Source organism: Diorhabda carinulata, chromosome 8 (genome assembly GCF_026250575.1).
Source record: "Diorhabda carinulata isolate Delta chromosome 8, icDioCari1.1, whole genome shotgun sequence".
Lineage (NCBI taxonomy): Eukaryota > Metazoa > Arthropoda > Insecta > Coleoptera > Chrysomelidae > Diorhabda > Diorhabda carinulata.
Window position 1 is genome coordinate 21,792,616 of NC_079467.1, and position 22,129 is coordinate 21,814,744.

The window sequence follows — 22,129 nt, forward strand, 5'->3', positions numbered from 1 at the left end:
ATAATGGAAAGATTGGAAGTCTTGTTGACAACCATTTTCAAATTATTCGTCAATAGATAACTCACGTTCTCACAATTTTTGTGCATGCGGTATTGAATCCTAGTTTTCTTTGAAATTATTTGATAATTTAATTTTTCCTTGTTTAAAGGTAGTTGATACACTGCCACATCCTGTTATTACACATGAGTATTACTATTTGAAGAAAAAGACATAACTTATCTTCATCTTTAAATAGTTGTCAAATTTCGTATTAGTAGTAATGTTACAGTTGGAATATCAACTCGATCCAATCTAGATTGATCATACAATAAATTCCCTCAAGAAAAGTTAATAGGTCGAATGCACTGTAGGTTAAATATACCGATGTGGGGTAGCTCTAAATTCATGCCATAAACAGATTCAAGGATAGAGGCGATTTGTCATTTATATGTGTCTATGCTGTCTAACCTAGTTTATTAAATAAATTGTCAATTTTCTTTTAAATAATGGAATCACAATAAAATAGAGATTTATGATTCATCATAGAGGTGTGTATAATTCAATTCGGTAATATGTCTGTTGAAGCAATTAATTTGTTTCCAAATTTTTTTATTTTATTTGGCTGTTTATTCTGACTGTCGTCTTTTTTTATAGGCATCAACAATGGACTGTTTGCTTGCATACTATAATGAAAAATTCACAAAAATAGATGGAAATATCTTCGAAGTTTTCGCAAAGTTTTACAATCTTGATCTGTGAGAATTATATAAAAAAACCATAGGTTCATATATGATAGAATTTATTTTTAGAACTCCTGTGCACTCTTGGCTAGAGAATCAATTTAAAAACAAGGTTGTGAAAGATGATGGACTTTCATTATTTTACAGGAAAGAAGGGAACAAGTGCTATGCCCAAAAAAATTTGCTCAAAAGTTTGGAGTTTTACACAAAGAGTTTGTGTACTGCCACGCCTGGAAGTAGGGAGTATGGCCTTGCTTTGGCCAACAGATCAGCTGTTACTTTTGAAATGAAAGAATATGAGGTAGGCACATTCATTTAATATTTATATATTTAAATTTATTGAAAACAAATTATTACATGTACTCATGTGACTTGAATATGAATTATAATCCTAACAATTGATATCTAACTAAGATTGACTGAAATTAATAGTTAATAAGACATAATAACAATGGTATTTAGTAAAATATTGATAAAATTTTATATATAAATGAGGGTACTCTGTACCACAAAAATCATTATGGCCTTATATTAGGTCTTTACTTTACAGAAAAGCATAGCCAGATTATCAAAATATTTTAATGTCGGGTCAAGATGGTATATCTAAATGTGAAAATTTATTTATGAATAACTTGCACTTTGAAGTAGGTCAAATGACATAATTGGAACATTAAAATGCAATAAAATTTTATCACTTTTAAATTTACTTGAATTTGAACTATGTCATCAATACTGTAGATCAATAAACTACTCATAGATTTCTAGTATAGGTATAATTTCATAAAAATAGTACAAAAATAAATGTAATTGTCTATTGCTCTAAGTTATTGGTAAATTGAGTAAAGACAATAAATAACTTCATACTAATGAATCAAATTCTCTAGAAATAAGATATTAATACTAGTAAATATTTTTTATATAAGGTAATAAGATTTTGATATAAATACAAACTTATTAATGAAAATTGAAATATTGAGAAATAGTAAATGTAGCATCATAAGATATTAGACACTCTAGGATGAATGGCTTGGTCGGTGTAAGTTTCTATGTAGGTCATGTTAAAATGAGCCAATTTTTTCCACTTGGAAACACTACCGTCTTCCAATCTGAGGATTCTCTGTGATGGAAAGTGGACACGCGATTATCAATCAATCTCAATTGACTCAGATAGCAGAGCTGCCATATAAGCCATAACGACCATGTGCTCTAGGATAGTGCTGGGACGTAAGAAAGTCCTACAAGAACTGGTGAATGATAGCTGCAAGGTCAAGATCATTTGGGTACCTGATCACTCGAGCAATGACGAAACCCTACTGGGACCGGCAAACTCACCAATGGGCCCAGAACCTATTTTTGGAGTAGCCAAAAGTGTTGCTATTGTGTCTTGTCAACAGTCTGCTTGCAAAGCGGCATTGGCAGAGAACAATAGAGACACTGAGAATAAGACAAAAGAAGGCACACATAGATGGCCTTTCTGCTGCAACTACTGACTGAACTTTTAACTGAATACATTTATCTAAGACGCCATTTTCATACTATGGCTATCATAGATGATCCAGAGTGTCTCTGGAGGAGGATGAAATTGCAAATGATTACCTAATGACATCAAAAGGTTCAAGCCAAAGATCCTGATTGGCCATTACGTTACTGGGAAGATATTAGACAGTATGTATCATTTAAAAAATTATTTTGTATTTTGTAGCAATACTCCGATCTTTTATTATTATGGTGCATAATCTTGGCAAAAAATCTTATTTTGAAATAACCCTAAATATAAATTTAAAATAAAAATCTTGAAATAATTTCTTGTAATCCAAACCCTCGTCATTTCAAAGAACTTGTGCTAAATATGCTCCAGGGCACAAATTGTAAAAGAGATATGTCATTTCACTAACTTGGTATACGAATCACCCAATAAGTCAAAGGACAAGATAGCAAAGTAAACTGAACATCAGGCACACTTGGGAACATCATGTAGATAACAACAATATGAGTAATTTTAAATTAAATGACATATTTTCTATCTGTCATGATCTTATTATAGATATAAGTATTAATGTAAACATTTTTTTATGAGAAGGTGCAAATTATTTCCTCTGTTATACATACATTATCAAATTTTCCTAATTCTAATATTTTTCTAATGAACATTTCTGAAACAGTTTATTTGTTAAATGAAAAATCATTTTTCATTTAAAATTTCTTGGTTTTAGACTTTTTACTCCCTGTTATCATCTGGAATTGGATTTAAAAGGGAATCAAGAATGTCTGACAAAAAGTTTTCAATTCCCGTCATTTTGTGAATCTCTTGAGCATTTCTCCTTTTCTCGCGTTTTCTCTTCTATCCATGTCAGTTTATTTAAATTTTGGATTATGGATGATTATGTTTATCAACTATATTTTCTTCATAATCATTTAAGATTGTTTCTATGGATGTTTTATAATTCCAAAAATATATATAAGGCACATACTTTGTCCCATCCTGTAAATTACTCTTCCCATGCCTTTTTTTAAATTATCTTTAAAATGACACAACACGTTTTAAATATTTTTTTTCCATACAATTATTATTATCCAATCGCAGAAAAAGTTTCCTACATTCGCCTAATATAAAGAAAAAAACCTCTTAATAAAACATGTTCTAACTGATAATGGTTTTATTTTTTTGTACTATTACAATGTCCGAATTCATTTCACAAATAAAAACACAAAGTATTGACTTTCAATTAAAGAAAAGTGTGTAAATAAAATTAATACACACCTAGCATTCTAAAGGCGAATACTAAACAGTAAAAGGTGTGCTTTAAATTATTACTTAAAAAATTGAATAAACATTAATTTATTATAAACAATTTACTTTGTTGCTCGGCTTTATAGACATTTTTAATTTTCCAAATTTTCTATCAATTTCAATACAAGAAAGATAAGAAAATAGGAGAAACTAGACATTCGATCGAAGCTTATATGGCGCAGACTCAAAGATGCATGTGGGCAATATTTGTAAAATGAAAATTTTCCTCAAAATATTAGATTTATTTAAAACACTATATAAATCTATAAATTTTTCCAAATTATTTTGCTTGGGATGATAATTTTAAAAGCGATAAATTAATTTTTTGTTTATGAAGTGAATATTAAAGAAGTCATTACTTATGTATATATAAATATTTTTCTATTTGTATTAAATCGTGTTTATTAAATTTGTGTAAATAGTATATAAAAATAATTGATAGATAAAGTAAAAGTCCTAAAATTTAGTTCTGTCTAATGACATAACCTGACCGGTCTTCCAGATATCTGAGGACAGAATTCTAAAAAAAGAAGAAAAATATGCAAATTGATCTCAGATGACTCAGTTAACCTTCTATGCTTTAATTCTAAATGGAAAAAAGGTGTACTAATTATAAATTACTACATAAAATTTCAAATAAATAATCAAATTTGTGCATTTAGCAAATAATGCACGAAAAGGTTTATATGTGCAAGTATGATAAATCATATAAAGTTGAGCGAGTCGTAGCAGTGACGACAAAGGTCGATGGTCGATCAGAAAATTAATGGTGAGGTGAAGCCCATTTCAAACTAAAAAATGCTGTAACAAAGTGATTTTGTGAAAAAAAAGTGCTTTATGTTTGATTTCTAACAAATGTTTACGCTTTGGAGACCTTAACTAATTGAACCAGGAGGTATTATTAGTCCGACAGATGACCATATAAGTGTAAAAAGTGATCATTTAATTGAAAAAGTCTATCAACGAGAAATATGATATAATTAATTTCTTATTTGAAAAGTCGGACAAAAATATGAGTGGCCGACCTAGAACTACCTCTTTTGCAGAGGGTAATAAACAAGCTTTAAATCCACCGTTAGGAGATATGAAAATTAGTTCTGGTGGATACATTGGGAAAGATGGAAGTAAAGTGACCACTGTTGTGGCAAGACCTGGCCAAGGACCAGACAGACCTCAAGAAGTGTCTTATACAGATACAAAAGTTATTGGAAATGGAAGTTTTGGTGTGGTCTATCAAGCTAAATTGTGTGAGACTTCAGAACTAGTAGCAATCAAAAAGGTATTGCAAGATAAAAGGTTTAAAAATCGAGAATTGCAAATTATGCAAAAGCTAGAACATTGCAATATAGTTAAACTTAAATATTTCTTTTACTCTAGTGGAGATAAAAAAGACGAGGTGTACCTGAATTTGGTTTTGGAATACATCCCTGAGACAGTATATAAAGTTGCCAGACATTACAGTAAGTCGAAGCAAACAATACCCATCAGTTACATAAAATTATATATGTACCAATTGTTCCGTTCATTAGCCTACATTCATTCGTTAGGTATATGTCATAGGGACATAAAGCCACAGAACTTGTTGTTAGATCCAGAGACTGGAGTGTTAAAATTATGTGATTTTGGAAGTGCAAAACACCTTGTCAAAGGTGAACCCAACGTATCTTATATATGCAGTAGATATTATAGGGCACCTGAATTGATTTTTGGTGCCATTGATTACACTACCAAAATTGATGTGTGGAGTGCAGGCTGCGTTTTAGCAGAGCTTTTGTTGGGACAACCAATTTTTCCTGGAGACTCTGGAGTAGATCAGTTAGTGGAGATTATCAAAGTATTGGGAACTCCAACCAAAGAGCAAATTAAAGAGATGAATCCAAATTATACAGAATTCAAATTTCCACAAATAAAATCTCATCCTTGGCAACAAGTTTTTAGAGCACGGACGCCACCAGAAGCAATAGAATTGGTAGCAAGGTTATTAGAATACACACCTTCTTCACGTATTAGCCCATTGCAGGCTTGTGCACATACTTTTTTCAACGAACTTAGGGAGCCAAATACTCGTTTACCCAATGGAAATGATTTGCCACCTTTATTCAATTTCACCGAACATGAATTGAATATTCAACCACAATTGAACAGTACTCTGTTGCCAAGAGGTGGAGCGGACTTGGCTGGCAATTCCCAAGAAAATTCGGCATCATCTGCAAATCAAGAAACAGATTCATCATCAACTATCCAAGCAGCAGCAGCATCTGGTATAGCTTAGTTAGTAATTAGATAGTTTATTCGTGCTAGAATGTTACATTTACACTTGTCTAAAATCTAAAATACTTCACTCTATTGTAGAGATCGACCGATGTAATTTTTGTCGATGTAGATAATTCGAATGCTGAAATATCAGCATATTGACATATTAGGCGTTTTTAATATACTTTTAGTTCTAAATAGTTAAATTACGCTATGGCTTGGTTTGGAGATTCTTATATAATCTTTATATATGAAGGGAGTATGTGTATGCAGGTTGTCCCAAGTCAATTATTCAGAGCTACTGATCATTTCTATAAAAAATTTTGAGACTGGTTCAATGTAAGTCATCAAATTTATTAAATAAATCATATATAATTCATTACTGTTTCTGAAAGAATTAGAATATTATTACATTTTAAAACATATTATCTATATTAAGACCAGTGGTTGCAAGACATAAATTGTTCCTTTCAGCTTTTTAATTCTTGAAATAATTCTGAAAATTAATACAATTTTTTTATTTGAACAGCGTAAACTTAAGATTGTGAGTAACCTCTAGTAGTGATTTATCTTTGTTGAAAACTGTATAATAGCATAAGTACTTTTTTTAGTTGTAATTTGTGTCAAAAAAGTTTTACAAAAAGTCAAATCCCATTTTCAATGCTTGTGATGGCAATAAAAAATGCTGGTTTATAGTAAATTCTAAGCTTATATATCAAGTTTGTAATTAACGGTTTTCTTGAGTGATGCCTAAAAAATTGAACAGTGTTGTTTTTAAAAAGGTAAAAGCTCCTACTTCGAGTACTTTAGGATAAACATAAATTAGGTTAGATGGATATAAAATTACATATAGTACCTTTAATTTGAATTATTTTTAATCAATAATCAATAATAAAAGTAATAAAAAAGAATGAATTATGCAGATTGTATCATGAAACAAATATTTCAATATTTTTTAATCATATTTCATGTTTCAATACTTTATTTTTTATCATTACCTTGAAGTAAATTTTATGTGACAACAAATTTTATTATACTAATTACTTTTTACTAACCTAACTCTTATATTGAAAAAATTCAACAGATTATTAAAAAACCATGCCTAATTGCCATTTAATGTTCTTAGAAACAGTGAATGATTGATATTTTTCAATATTTGTGATAGTTAAATAACATTTTTTCTTTATGTGGAAAATATTGAAATGCATCTACATGTAACATACCTAAATAATAATTGTGATTGATGTGATGACCAGGCTCACATTTAATTGTTATATATAAATATTATAAATCGAAATTTATTTGGTTTGTAACATATCATAATGCTTGGCACAAGATATATCTTTTTATTTGCAAAATACTTAGGATAAAGATACTGCACATATTCCACAATCACAACAAACTAGAATATATGCTTTAAAATTGACACCATAACGAATTTTATAGTACTCCAACCAAAAGTGCAAAATATTAGTTTAATAATATTATGTTAAAAATTAGATTTAAGGTATTCTTAGACGAATTTATGAAGTACAAAAATGCTCAGTAGTTCCTTACTGTTGTGTTATTAAATTTATTGGGACATCTTGTAAAATTTCTCGTAATGAAAGCAGGCATGGATCATTAGAAGTACTGGTCAGTTATTTAAATAGTAATACTAGAATTTATTTATAAAAAATTGGTTAGGTAGATGTCACTTATGTGAAGAATATCAGTTTGTTCCGGTGGTAAAAAAAATTAACGTAAAAATAAAATTTATTAAAAAAATAGATTATTTAAAATCTAGTTAACAAGTAGATAAAATTTATTTATTTAGTGTTATATATATATAATTTTTAAAACATTGTATTAATCATTATTTATAGCATCATTTTCATTTATACAAAAGATGAATATACAGATACTTTATATGTATAGTAAACCGATACCCTGATTCTGTGAATAAAAAATACTCTTCAGTATTATCTCTACGAAATAAGTCTCAAATATTTAATACTAACTTTCACTATCGACTAATACTGACAAAAATTTTGATATCCAATATATTTTTTTTATATTGGATTAGCATCAGTATTGGTGGATCCCTACTCTATTTGTAGAGTAGTTTATTAAGAATTATCTGTATATCATCACGAATTTTATGCATGTTTTATTTATACAAAGTGGTCTTTAAATAATCGTATATGTCTTCAAAGTTTAATTATATTATTTAACAGCATTTTTCTGTTTTAATTGTACATTTTTTAAACCATCTAATTTAAACGTTCAAATTCCATCTCTAGATATGACATATTGTATATTGTTGTATCAGAATTGAATAGAAATCAACATTTGTCGTTGTAAAAACATATGGACTGTTTATTTTGAAAGTGTCCATTTTCGAAAAAATGATGTATCGCGTAATTCATTCTCAGTTGACTGTTAATTTTGTCAAATTCATCATCAATTATTTGAATCCAATTGACAGAGGTAAGTGGCTTAGCAGATGTGTCTGTTATGTAACACTTGTCTTGACATAAGATAATGACATAGACAATCATATTGTTACTCTAGGTTATAGTTCAGTTTCCAAACAAAATTTGTGAGGTAGTGTGTGTTCTTAAAGTTATTTAGAAAATGTTTAATTAATTTACTGTTGTATACGATGAAGTTTTGTGTCAGAAGATATGTTTATGCAAAATTTATCAAATCACTTAACACATATACGATCGTTAACGCAGTTAAAACTTTGGAAACTGATCCTTGACCTGCCCTAACAATGGCGGGGTGTGACGTCAGCACTCCCGTACTGTATTAGGCAATCAAAGTATACGCTGATCTATGTCAAAATGGTGGCCGTGGGGTAAACCAAATCAAAACGTAAAAAATCAAACGCCAAGCAGTATTTTTTATCATTGCATTATTTAAAAACAGAAGTAAAACTTCCCTATCAAGTTAACATTGTATTTAAAACGTCCAATAAAAGTAGTTCATTTCAACTGATTAATTTGATTTGTGAATTGAACAAAAAAATTTAGTTGGCATATAAATTACAAGTTTGGTATAGCTATCTGAATGTTGATTCTAAACAACAGTATTTATATTTATTTCAGTAACTTTTTGTCGTATTTGTCACAAAAAAATTCGAAAACTAAAATTAGAAATTAGTATTTAATGAACCAGGGCTGGACTCTTACATTTGAAAATTTACATCGATGATTGTTTATCTGTTACAAGAATCATTTCATGTATTTAACGACACAGTATATATATATCTATGTTGCATCTTGCATATTTCGAAACATATAAAGCATAAGTAAAGACTATTATCTTGAAAATTGGTTTAACATTGGGTAATATTTAATTTTTCAAAATTGTAATTGATCCAAAAAAAATCATATAACCAGATTATCTACTGGTAAACCAGTAGAAACATTGCAAGACTTCATACAATTTATTATTTAACAGATATTTTAACCTTGAAATTCCTTGAAAGAAAAGAAAATAGACTTACATAACTTTCGTAATAAACGGTCCATATCTACCCCTCATTTATATACATTAATTGAAATTATTATAATAAATTTAAAAATATAATAATGTAGATATTAAATACTCGTATTATTAATTGTTACCGTACTTCAACTTTACTTTCAACGGCTTTTTTGTGTCTTCAAACAAATAACGCAAACTAATTTATCATCCCCGGGCCTTATGTTGACTTAATTTTTTTTAATGCCAGAATTTTAGAGGCGGAAAAAAGTAAAGAACGAATTGGATATCCCCGTAATGGGAATGACGATCTTGCAATATCAGTTTACGCACAGCATCGATGTTTTCTGACACAACAGCTGATTTTGGATGACCTTCTCAAAACATTGGCTGGAGAGGGTGCTTCATCCCAAAAAGTCCGGCTCACTGCTGTTGTTTTAATCGAAAGTCATAGAAAATCATCGCACGTTAGCGATTTAATTCTATATTTTGACAAAGACATGTAAACGCCTCAAATAGCAATCGTATAACAACACAATCTGAGTATGTTTACCTAACCTAACCATTAAAATTGTCAAAATTTATGACAGCAATGTCAAATTCGACATATTCACATCATTGAGATAGCCTCCTTCGGACAGCTCCAGTCTAAGAATTAATGAGTCAATAATAAATTTATCGTTTTTTTGGCAATAATAAAACATATTGTAAACGCTGTGTAATTTGCTTGGTACTTTCTAATTGACAAAAGAAGTACCTGAAACAAATTTGGTTTTAAGTTTAAGATTCCAGTTTATTTTTTTTTGCTTTTAGATAAAAATTTTTTAACTAGATGGTATTTTCATAAATTTTAGGAAAACAAATAATGGAAAACTGTTTATTTAAGAAACTCTCCGTCACTGATCTATGTTGTTATATTTGGATTATGGAAAATGTACTATTCAGTGTCAAATAAATCATATATAAACGCGATAATTAAACAATTAATAAAAAATGGTCTCACTATAAAATTTATCAATGTTTTAGAACTGTTTGAAAGATATCGATCTGTGTTTTAACACAGATTATCCAGTTGATCTTATACCAAAAATTTACTTTAGAAAAGCAGATTGTTACTATGAATCTGGACGAAAGGACGATTTCGACAAATGTATTGAAGAAATTCAAAGATTTCTCTCTATAACTTTAGTAGACGACAGAGGTAAGTGTTGTTTTGAACTAACTTTTTGATGTTCACTTTTAATTGAACATGAAATAATTAGCCCTTAAAATAATAGTGAAGTTACAAAAATGTTCATAAAATTTAGAGAATTATCGAAATAATAATAATTAGAGAGGTTATACATAAACAAAACTGAATATTTTTTAATATATTCACCATTTTTTCCCACATAGTTTTTAGAATGTCTGATTAAAGATTTATAAAAATATGATGCATCTTTAGAGTTAAAATATTCGTACACCGTGTTTAATTCCATCGTCTTTGATATTGCCGACGGCCGTTTTTAGTTGCACACCCGGTACATTGCGAAAAAATTAATACAAATAATGTTTTTTTATTATATTCGGTGCATACTGTTTAGTCAGCTATAATTGACGACTTCGATTCGTAATACCTTCACCATATCGAAGGTTTTTTCTTAATTTAACAAAAAAAAATGCTAGATTTGATATTATTAAAAAATTATCTTTCTTTAAACGGGTATTTTTAGTACAATCTACATATTTCAAGAAGTTGTTTAATATTGCATGGCTTCTTCGTTTATTAGTTTTTCCTGAGAGTATTAATATTTATTTTTAGAACTTGAACTCCTTCTGAAATAGATATTTTATAGTACAGTATGGCGAGCCTATTCTCGTATTTCAATACAAAGAGGAGAGGACATATTTCCAACGGTATACAGCGTGTATCAAATTGATTTTGGTATTTTTATTTCAAAGAACATATGTAATTACTACGTATTTAATTTTTAATTCATCCATGTAATCCCCTTTTGCTTTTATTACGAGGATGATTCCAGAAATACCTGGCCCAACAAAATATTGGAAAAAAATATATTTAGTTCTTGACGTAATCTCCTTTTAGCTCCTTACCCTTTCCCCAGCGATGTTCAATAAGTTCTATACACTTTTTATAGTTAAGCTCCTAGAAATAGCCGACATCACCTCTTTACTGTTTGAAAATCTTTTACCACCGAGCTATTTTTTCAAGTTTGAAAACAGAAAATAATCTGAGAGGGCTAAATCTGGCGACTAGGGTACAATTCAAATTTTAATTCATTCATTTTGGCCATTAAAATAACGGTTGTGGGGGTTGGTGCATTGTCTTGACGAAACAACACTTTTTTCTTAGCTAAATGCGGCCGTTTTTGCTTGATTTCTTCGCTCAAACTTAGCAGTAAGTTCGCCGTTTTCCTTGTTCAAGATAGTTAATGAAAATTATCCCTCGTGCATCCCAAAAAACCGACGCCATGCAGATAGAACGGTCTTTGACTTCTTTGGAACCGGTTCTCCCGACTCGATGAAAACATCTTCACGAGCAAACGCGGCATCCATTTCTCTCCCACTCTACTTGCGTCCAATTTTTATGTTCGTTCGAGCACTGTAACCTCATAATTTCGAAGTCTAAAAAAAAGTTTCGTCATAGCCCCCCTTCCAAAAAGGCCAGCTTCTCAAAGGCAAATCTCTATATTCATTGATCTCAGCTGCTATTTCTGGGCCCGCGAGTTGTCGGTCATGTTTACTGATCGATACAATACGTTTATCTTCATGGATTGTAGTTTTTCGAAGCCGCCACGAACGTTTTCTATCGCTAAAACTACTTGAGGAGACTTTTTTTTTTCACGTTGTAGTCCACAGTATTTTGAATTCTTCAGCAAAGGTACGGATATTTTTGTTAAGACTGTGAAAGACTTGCGATTAATGCACGAGTTTCAACCAATAGTTTTTTGGTTTTACCCATTATAAAACTGAATTTGCGAGAAGGAATAAAATTCGTATACGAATTTCACAAAAATATGTCTTGCTCCAAACTAAACTACAATCGTAAACACCGAAGAAATAAATCACAATTAAAGAATAATAATTAAATCAGCCGGTACTTGCAAGTCTTAACTAGTCGTATTCACCGATAAAATATAAACATGTCCTCTATAAATTGAAGAAATAACTGATATTTTATGGGGTGGGTAAAAACTTTTGACCTGTAGTGTATATCCAATATTCTCGTAACTTGCTCTTAGCAGTATACGAGGGCGATTTGACTTTTTGATTAAAAAGAAACTTTATTGTAAAAAAAATCTATTTTTCAACATAATGTCTTTATTCAAGAAGTTTCCAATTTTTTCAAACTATTAAAAAATTGGTTTGCGGGGATTGGGATGAGTAATCGATTGGAACAAGATCAGGTGAATATGGCGGATGCAGCAATACATCTTAATGCGATTCGGTTAATTTTTCTGCAAAAATACGGGACGAATGGGCAGACACATTGTTGTGGTGGAACAATTGTTTTAAAATTGTTTTCCTTAATAAATGCGGTCGTTTTTTCTTAAGATTGATGTAGAATTTTGACAGATGATGCTAGAACCAAGCGGATTCTAATACTATAGTCTGAAAAATGACTTTTCCGTCTAATCGCGATCATAAGAGTACCTTTGAATCTGCGGCTTCTATTTTGTTAAGAAATCTAACACCTAAGGTGATGAAAAGTAAAGACTATTGAATGTCTTTATACATGGTAGTGTATTTTTTTATGTTTTTATTTTCAGATAAGCATTTGGAAAAATTAGAACAAATAAAGAAGTCAAAGATAAAATGTAACAACGTAGAAGTACAAAGAGATAATTTCAATGATCTTCCAGAATTTAGCGAAGGAGAAAACAGCAGTTTTGCCTATGCTTCTTCAAAAATTAAAATGGGGTTAGTTCAAATTTTATAGTTATAACTAAAGATACCCAAATATAAAAATGGATACCCCCAAAATATTATGCAAATAGTTTAGTCAAAATTTGATCAAAAATCATGAAAATATGCAAAAAAAAATCTCGCACATCAATTTATTGATTCATTTTAAAATAAACAGACATTTCATTTGTAATTTCATCATTAGATCCGTAAAAATGTTTCCTCAATTACCTCCGAATATAAAGAACTAACTTCGTTTGATCGTAGTGTTGATTCACGTAGTACGTTGTACTTGCTATACATGAAAACCTCAAGGGGAACCCCGACCTCCCAAACCACGTTCCAAGTCAGAGAACATCGCTTCCCCGTGTGCCACCAATTCAAATATCTTGGAGCCTTGATAACTGAAGTTAAAGACGTGACAACAGATCCTCTGGATGGTCCAGAGAGCGCTCAAGTTTAGAAAGCTCTCACGAAGGTCAAAGCTCATGATTTACAAGACAATAATCCGTTTCGTAGTCACAAAAAGATGCGAGGACTATGACGACGACGTAAGATTATGCGAAAGATTTTTGGTTTGCGAGAACGGTGCGTGGAGGAATGCTGAGCTGAGACAGATGTATGGCGAGCCAGATTTGGTGGCTGGGATACGTGGAGAGGATGCCTTCTGATCGATACTCGCGCTGTGCCATGTGTGGAGTTCCTGGCGGACAGCATCTGAGAGGAAGACCGCGCCTTCGGTGGTTGGAAGCACCATCCTAAGGAATAAAAAGTTTGGCAATTGATTATTGAGAAGGCTCTGGTTCTCAAATGATCGTAACGCCGGTTAAAGAAGAAATTGCGTTAATGTGAGAGTAGTTTTCATCTATTTGAAATTTTTCATCACATACTATCTGCAATATTTAAAAGTAACAATATCAGTACAGAGATAAAAATTTCAAAACTTGAATGAAAGCGCCTCGAGTGTCCAAATGATTCGAAATTGGTCGTTATCCGTCATTTTTTGATATTGAAAAAATGTAGATAGAAAAACGAATCAAACCTGGAACACCACGTACATTTTTTTGTATTTTCATTCTGTGTATTACTAGAAAAACTTGCTGTATCCATATACTTTTCCTATATTCATACGTAATTCTTTGTATGGCTTAATCCATAATGATGCAGAACTGACATTATGCATTTCACTGAGAAAAATTGATGAAACACCTCAACCTTACAAAGCACAAATCGATATTAAATCTTCAAAAGCATAAATTAGATAAAAGCTGACACAAATTGGCCTACAACCTATGTAGACCGCCCAACAGAACTCAAGTCTGAGGGTTTAAAACCATTTATTTTGAATTACAAACTAGTAATACAATTTCTTTAAACCATCTGACTACCCACTTGAAATGAAAGTAATTGTTTCAAAATAGCAGATTTATAATTTTTTTTATCTTGAAACGCCTGCCCAAGCTGCACAATTTCAAAAATTGTACAATTATGCAAAATATGCTATTTACAAATATCCTTGGGTAGAAATATTTAAAAAAAACATATAATTTGTAAAATATGCACTTTGCATATCTGGATTTCCTTAGTTATAACTTTATCAAATTATTATTTTTATGGGTAGCGGTTGCAGGACCACAAAGATGTTCGTAATATTAAATGTGTGTTGCTTTGGACAAGAAAAAGATAACCAAACAGTGCCATAAAGGATCTGGGAACCATAGGCATAGAATAAAAACAAAATTTGAAAAAAAAAATAGTATAGATCTTCAAAAATTAGTAACCAAAAAGCAATTCCAATATAAATATTGCTAATCGATACCCAGTGGGTAATAGTAAACTAAAAATAAATTTCTTCTCTTGGAAAAACAAGAAAATTTCACAGCTAATCAGCTTTTTTTTATCTTTTGAACTTCTCTTGTTGCTAATAAAATAATTAATCTCATTATTTGTTGTGTTTAGGTATGACAAAACTCGAGGTAGGCACGTAGTAGCAACAAAAAATATTAGTAAAGGCGACGTCCTCTTTGTGGAAAAGGCATTTATATTCGCCCCAGTTTTTAAAGAAAATAAAGAATTTTATTCGTTCAAGTGTTACAGTTGCTTGAAAGATATCATCAGCAGTGTTCCGTAAGTAGAAGTTACAAATATATTTTTAGAAATATCACTACTAAATCGAACATAACTTTTCTTCATATTATTTTTTATACATACTTTTTAATTTCCACAATTTGGAAAACTCGGTTAACTAACTAATCACCGTTTATTTTTTCCTTTCCAAACTAGATGAGATTTTTTATGTTTTCTTTGTCTAATTCTGCAGATCCAGTTGGGGAAAGCGACAGCCAAGAATTTTAAAAAAAGGTCATCATATATTATTAACATAACAGTATTAGTTTAAACTGAGGTTGAGTCTTTGATTTTTTTTTTCGTACCCAGATGGTTGACTTGGATCTCCCTGAATCGACCCTCGTTGTAATACCACCGCTATTGTGCTAGAGGCCTATTGTTTCAATTTGATTTTCACTGTTCATCGTTTACCACTTATTTTTCAGATGTGCTAGTTGTACACTATGTGTATATTGCAACGAAAAATGTAGGACGACCTCCTGGAATGAATGTCACAAATGGGAATGCAAAGGTATGCAAGCTAATATTTGGTACGACTTAGGCATAGCATTTCCCGCCTTCAAAGCGGTTTTAAAGGGAGTGAAATCTGGTTTTCGAACTATCAAAGGTGATTTTGGAGAAGACTTGAAAAAATTTGGCGATAAAACTGATAATTATCCATATTTCAATAGATTGGTATCTAATATTTATAAGGGTAAAAATGCAGCTCCGTATATTTTGGTAAGTGTATATATCGTTTTATGTTTATCAATTTATTTAAATTTTTTGTTAATGTACATTTTATGAGGTCTGTCAATATTGGCAGGTTAATGTTGCGCAGTGGACAGTTGAGTTTTTGCCTCATTAAACATGCACCCTATTCACCCGATTTAGCCATGTGTGAGTTCTGATTATTACGAAAAAACTGAATTTATATGAAAACTATCATGCAAAATTTTCTTAAACAAAAGGAAACTGAAATTTTTTGAACACACCAGCGAATATAAAGAATCCAATCACCACACATTTACTTCTAAAGTGTAGACAGATAGAGGACGATTTAGAATACATTCCGAGGTTTTATCGAACTTCTCGATTGAGGTCGATAGCAAATTAATTTATTTAAAAACTCGAATGTTAGAATTGAAATAAATTAGAAGTGACTACTATACCGCAATACGTGAACAAAGGTATATTGCAAAATTTTTGAAGAAAAACGTAACAAGTCTAATGGCATGTTACAATATAAATATTATATTCCAATGAAAAACTAATGATAAACGTTTATTTTTCAGATGGCAGCTATTGTAGTAACATATTTAAAGAAGTACACAGATTTTTTCGTGTGGTTTCTTAAACAAAAAAATTGTCCTCGAAACGATCTGAGTGTGCTAGTTCAATACATAGGAGGTTTAATTACCAAACATATCGCCCAGCTATCCTGTAATTCTAGCATTATTGAACATTGGACTTATTCGTCCACCGATTTACTTTTTCCTGATATCCTTATAACGATTGCTTGTGGAATGTTTCCGTCTGTTAGTATTATGAATCACTCGTGCCGACCAAATGTAACGAATTTGTAAGTATACTGCTTCTGTGATTCCCCGATAGATTGTACGCTTAGCTTATACAAACAACGTCAACAATTGATGAATCAAGTAAATTAAATTTGATTGAATTTGTATTTGTTTTTTTAACTTCTGTACATTCCATTGTCTTTATTATTTCACCTTATTCGCTGTAGTAGTGATAAGACTACTGGGACTTCGCCTGCTCTCCAAATAAAGTTGAATTTGTTTTATAAAGTTTTGGTTGATTAAAAGTTGCTTTTACTAATTTTTCACAACTTATGGTTTTCAGTTTTATCTGTGATACGATTGTTGTGAAAGCTTTGGAAGATATAAAGGAAAACGAAGAAGTATTTAATTGTTACGGTATTGACTACCGCGGTATGAACAGGGAGCAAAGGCAAATTGCTTGTAGAACCCTGTATCATTTCGAATGTAAATGCTTAATATGCAGCGATCCTTTGAAAGAAGTGGTAAGACCAAATTTTTCGTTTAACTTTGAACCCTATTAACCTTTTCACTGCTACGCCCTCCTATAGTTACGTAGGTGAAGTTTTCCCTGATTTGTCCCATTTCAGTAGGTCTAAACGAATATTCCGTAATAACGGACTACCCTTAAAGACTGATCCAACCGATTAAAATAGGCTCATAAATCCATTCTATTGGATTTCAGTAGTTATTGATGAAATAATAATAGCAGTGAAAAGGTTAAAGCGTCATAGTTTGCGTTTGATTCAACTAATATCAATTTTTGTTTTTCAGGAAATGCTGGATAGTTATCTATGTCCAAAATGTAAAGGTTTGATTCCAGAATTACAAAATGCTACATTTGGTTTTTGCCTCAATTGTGGTGAGAAGTATTCTATAAAACCGTTTAGAAAAATAAATAACGAAGCTCAGAAATACCTTCAAAGTAAGAGTTTGTTTTTCGCTTATCATCATTATGCGTTTAATATCTGCCATCTGTTGTACTTCAAATGTTACAGGAGAGAGAAATGGCAAATAAATTCAAGTTTCAATTCATTGAGTTATCCAAAAACTAATTTAATAATATTTCATACAGTGTTGAAAAAATAACATACTGGTTAATGTTGCCATTGCAAATGAGATGAGTGAATACCAAATTTGTTTTGAGCCTTTTGATCGATGAACAAAAAGAAAATCCTATTGTAATTAGCACGAAAGACCCGGATTTCATTGCTAAAATTATTCCTGGAGATGGACATTGACTTTATAGCTACATGACCACGAAACAAAATTCATACTTCTCAATGTAAACTCAATTATTTATCTCCATTTGAAAAAGTCCATTAGCTTTAAGGTTATGGTTTTCTTCCATTGTGAGGATGTAATACGTTCATAGTTCGGTGCAAAAGGAAAAACCGTAAATTCGGAAACATGGACAAACACATTTTTTTTTTCATTATGACAACACGTTGTGTTGCAAGTCGCTTTTGAGGTTTGGATAAGTCATTTTTTTGACTACATTAAATAAGACTGTTTAAGCTTGTACCGTTTTAAAGGAATCTCTTTTATTAGTGCTAGTAAACTCTTATCTCAAATACTGTTTAAATGTTTGAGGTAACTGTCAGTTTTTGAATTTTGAAAAATAAAGTTAGAATTAATTTAAAATGCTCATTAACGAAAGTTTTTTGTGACTTATGACACTATTTGAGCGGAGGTGCGATTTTATTTTTATGCTGGATAATTCATTACCCTGTTGGCTATTAAAAAAATCAAGATTCTTTCGAAATATTTCGAAGCCACAATAAAGCTTCAAATTAATGATTTTTTTTACAGATGATGACATCAACCAACTTGAACTATTAATCAAATGTTTGAAAATAAGAGAAAAAATACTTTATAAGCACCACAAAGATTTCGAAGAAGTTTACTATAGACTTTACAGCTACTATGTAGAATCAGGTAATTTTGAATTATATGTGATTATTTATACGTTTGATTATTTCTATATTTTTTAGGGAATGCTGAAAATATGTTCAAGTATTTCCATTTATGGTTAGAGAATGAGAAAGCTAGAAGAGGTAATAATTCGCGAGGGATTGGTACAAAACTTTATGAAGCTGCTTTAGCCATTTTGCACTGTCTTCAAAATGGGAACCCTAAGAATTGTACGAATTTAAAGTAAGCAACATTCCATCACTTTTCATGTGTTAAAGATACATAAAAGTGTAAAGTATTAAACGTTATAAAATTCTTTGATATTCCACCAAGGTATATCAAACATGACAGCTTAGTTGTAAGTTTTTTAGAAAAATAGAAAATGCTTATTAACTACAAATTTGTTTACCTTCTTAGCTTATTTCGATAATTAAAAGTTTTTGTCTCGTAGTTTTATTCACTTTATTTTTGCTTTTAATAATTGTTTGAAAGTGATTATTATTTAGATAGGATTGGAAAAAATATTTTGGCGAACATATGAATGTCAATGTAACCAACTTAATACCTTCCAGTCTACCAGTCTAAATTTTAATACAACATCATGTTAATTATAATGAAATCAACGGTTAATTTGTATTCACACTCCGCTTTACCAGTGCAGGGAGAATGTGTGAATCTTATTAATTCAAAGTTGAAGGTTGTAAGTTGAGATATTGTCATTTTAATGAATATATAGCAAAGTTGAGAAAATTGCTGAGGAAACCCTTGAATTCAAATTTTATATCGGATTTAATAAAAGAATTCACCATAGTAGTGATTACAACCTGTATATGTGTATATATATTAACTTCTAATTTTTGTTTCAGAGCTTTTCTCCAAAATGTTGAGCACATGATAAGAGAGGCTAAAATGGTACTAAATTTGTATTACCCAGCGTATATAACAAATAGGTTAAGCAGAAAAATTCAATTTATATCAAACAAATAATTTTTTATAATATATTTTACTAACACAAAAAATTGTTTCATTTTCACATGCATGATCCTGGAAAAATATATATTACATTTTCAGTGACCGAAAAATTGATATGTTTCTAAAAATATGTTGTATTAACCCCCATTTAGATGTAAGCAAGATCGACTTGAGGAAAAATTTAAAATATTCCTCGACACGAGGAAAACCTTGACACAAATATCTCCTATCTTTTATCATTTAACTTTAATCATATCCAAGTGACAGACATTGAGTACTAGAATTAAAACAAACATCTGTCTTTAAACCTCCATTAGCAACAGAAACAGATTTTAAAAATTGAACAAGAATTTATGATAAAGTTGCTATTTATAACTGAAATTGACAAAGCTTGAATACCCATAATCTGGAACTTTAAAAGAAAGAAATTTCTTTATATTAAGATCTTCCAACATCACTCAACATTTAGATTCATATACATACCTAAGATCTAGAAAATTATTTATTCTCCTTAGAAGGAAATATAAACTATATATGGTATTAATCAAGAAAGGTGACATGGAACTAATCAGAACGTGAAGAAGGTAGTTTTTTTAGTATCTTTTAGGAAATTGAAAGCATCCATTTCTCAAAAAAATCAAATCTACTAAGAGGTATCACAGATGCGCCAAGGTACATGTTAAATGACAATTTTCGCAAGATCTTGGTATACCACTTGTTGAAGGAGTTCTCAAAGAATAAGGAAAACTTTTTTCTAATCAACCAGAGAGTGGAACAGTTTTCATCACTTCATTTTACTGACTATTAGTTCATAGAATGGTATATCAAATGCTGATCTAGTTTAACTAATTAAAAAAAACAAATAGAATGTTGGATAGAAAATATGGTAGATTATTTTATTAAAAACAACTATTTAAAATTGTAAGCAAACTTATTATTATCATTAATATCTTCCAAAATATTGCTCTAGCCTAGCAATGTATTTATCTCAACTTTGAATCCATGACTGAAAGTCTCAGTGGGTCAACAGTAGGATAGTAGGCAGCCAAGGATTGTTAAGCACATAGGTCTTCTGTCAAGCCCGAAGTTGTGACTTTTAGAACACTTGAAAATTAAAAGCAACATATTGTCATTATGAAAAATGTATGGGTTTGTTCACTTTTGGTCCTTTTCATCTGTTCTTTAATGCCTAGGCACATCCTGACCATACCTCGATCTCAACTGAGTTATTTCCACTTCTAAATATCTTATACCACAGGTAGGTGTCAACATTTTATGAACGTCTTTTGCACTTTTTTACAACTTGAAATCAAATTCATTGTTAAAGCATAATTTAAATCCAATGTTTCACCACAAACATAGTCTCATTAAAGAAGCTATAGGGGTAAACTGAGAAGTCAGAAAAGGGTGCAAACTTATCACTGATTTTCTGTAACACAAGATGTAATGTAACATACTAGTTGATATAGAAGCAGCATAAGTAAATTTTGCCATAGAAACCCAATCTTGTCATATTGAAATTAACTATTTAAATGAATTGATGAGAAAAAAAAAACATTTGTATGTTTCAAAATCATAATTCATCTTCAACATTGAAACCGAACCTAAAACTATTATTTGAAGGTACAAAATGAAAGTTTTTAGTATTATTATTTGAAATATGTTTTTGCTCTTCATCATTGGCACTAACTTTTTCTATTTCTTCACTGTTACTGTCATCTATATTAAAATTGAATTTAAAACTACTGTCCAAGTTTGATGTAAATACACTTTTCTTTAAAAATACTGTTTTTTTATTAGCTGTAGCAGGTTTTAGTTTCATATTAGTTGCACCTACAAGTAAAACAAGAATAAATTGATAAGACTAACAAATTTCTTTAAATATTCACTTTTTGACAATTTTTTTTCCTCTGTTGCCATTTTTTCTCTATAATCTCCAAATGCCATTCTCATTACCTGCCTCTTCTTAATTACAGGTGCTGTGTTACTCATTAAAATATTTAAAGATTTGGTATGATCTTGAACTAGAAACATAAATGTTATACATGAAATTAATTTCTAATTAGTCAATTTACATAAAAGTTGTACCTTGTTTATTATTCAATTTTCCAGAACTTAGAGCTTTTTGCAACTGTTGCACACACCAGTATAATTCTATCTCGAATTTTTCTTCATTTGATATCTCTACATTTGATGAGCTGGCCTGAGATTCCGACGTATTTTCTATAGTTCTTTGTAATTTTGATGTATTTTTTCCTGTAGATTTATGTAGCTTAAGTTTATTTGGTGGCATGTTAAGAAGCTTGTGTTCGCAGATAACATTTACCAAAACAGAGGTTATGTTTTGTTAAAAACAAAGGTTATGTTTTGGTAAACGTTAATCGATTAATTAAAAACCACCTGGCCCTGTTCAATCGCTAGCCATATCATGATTTATT

General features: G+C 30.5%; 2 protein-coding genes across 3 annotated transcripts; one reads left to right on the forward strand and one right to left on the reverse strand.

Moving 5' to 3' along the window:
- The first annotated feature begins 401 nt into the window (after positions 1-401).
- Positions 402-19,738, forward strand: LOC130897141 (SET and MYND domain-containing protein 4-like). Of its 2 annotated transcripts, XM_057805807.1 has the most exons (13): positions 402-527; positions 634-734; positions 789-1,020; positions 10,261-10,435; positions 13,005-13,155; positions 15,100-15,267; positions 15,693-15,987; positions 16,542-16,828; positions 17,110-17,290; positions 17,580-17,730; positions 18,618-18,743; positions 18,800-18,962; positions 19,586-19,738. In XM_057805807.1, exons 2-13 carry the CDS (start codon positions 643-645, stop codon positions 19,704-19,706), a joined length of 2,142 nt encoding a protein of 713 aa, XP_057661790.1. In that variant the 5' UTR covers positions 402-527; positions 634-642; the 3' UTR covers positions 19,707-19,738. The 2 variants fall into 2 exon arrangements, with proteins under 2 accessions (XP_057661790.1, XP_057661791.1); XM_057805808.1 differs by lacking the exons at positions 402-527; positions 634-734 and having other exon boundaries at positions 979-1,020; positions 10,335-10,435; positions 19,586-19,726.
- On the reverse strand, positions 19,729-22,044 carry LOC130897148 (UPF0488 protein CG14286). The gene is made up of 3 exons (XM_057805814.1): positions 21,780-22,044; positions 21,581-21,715; positions 19,729-21,524 (listed from the first exon to the last, which is right to left on the reverse strand). Exons 1-3 carry the CDS (start codon positions 21,982-21,984, stop codon positions 21,265-21,267), a joined length of 600 nt encoding a protein of 199 aa, XP_057661797.1. The 5' UTR covers positions 21,985-22,044; the 3' UTR covers positions 19,729-21,264.
- Positions 22,045-22,129: the final 85 nt, after the last annotated feature.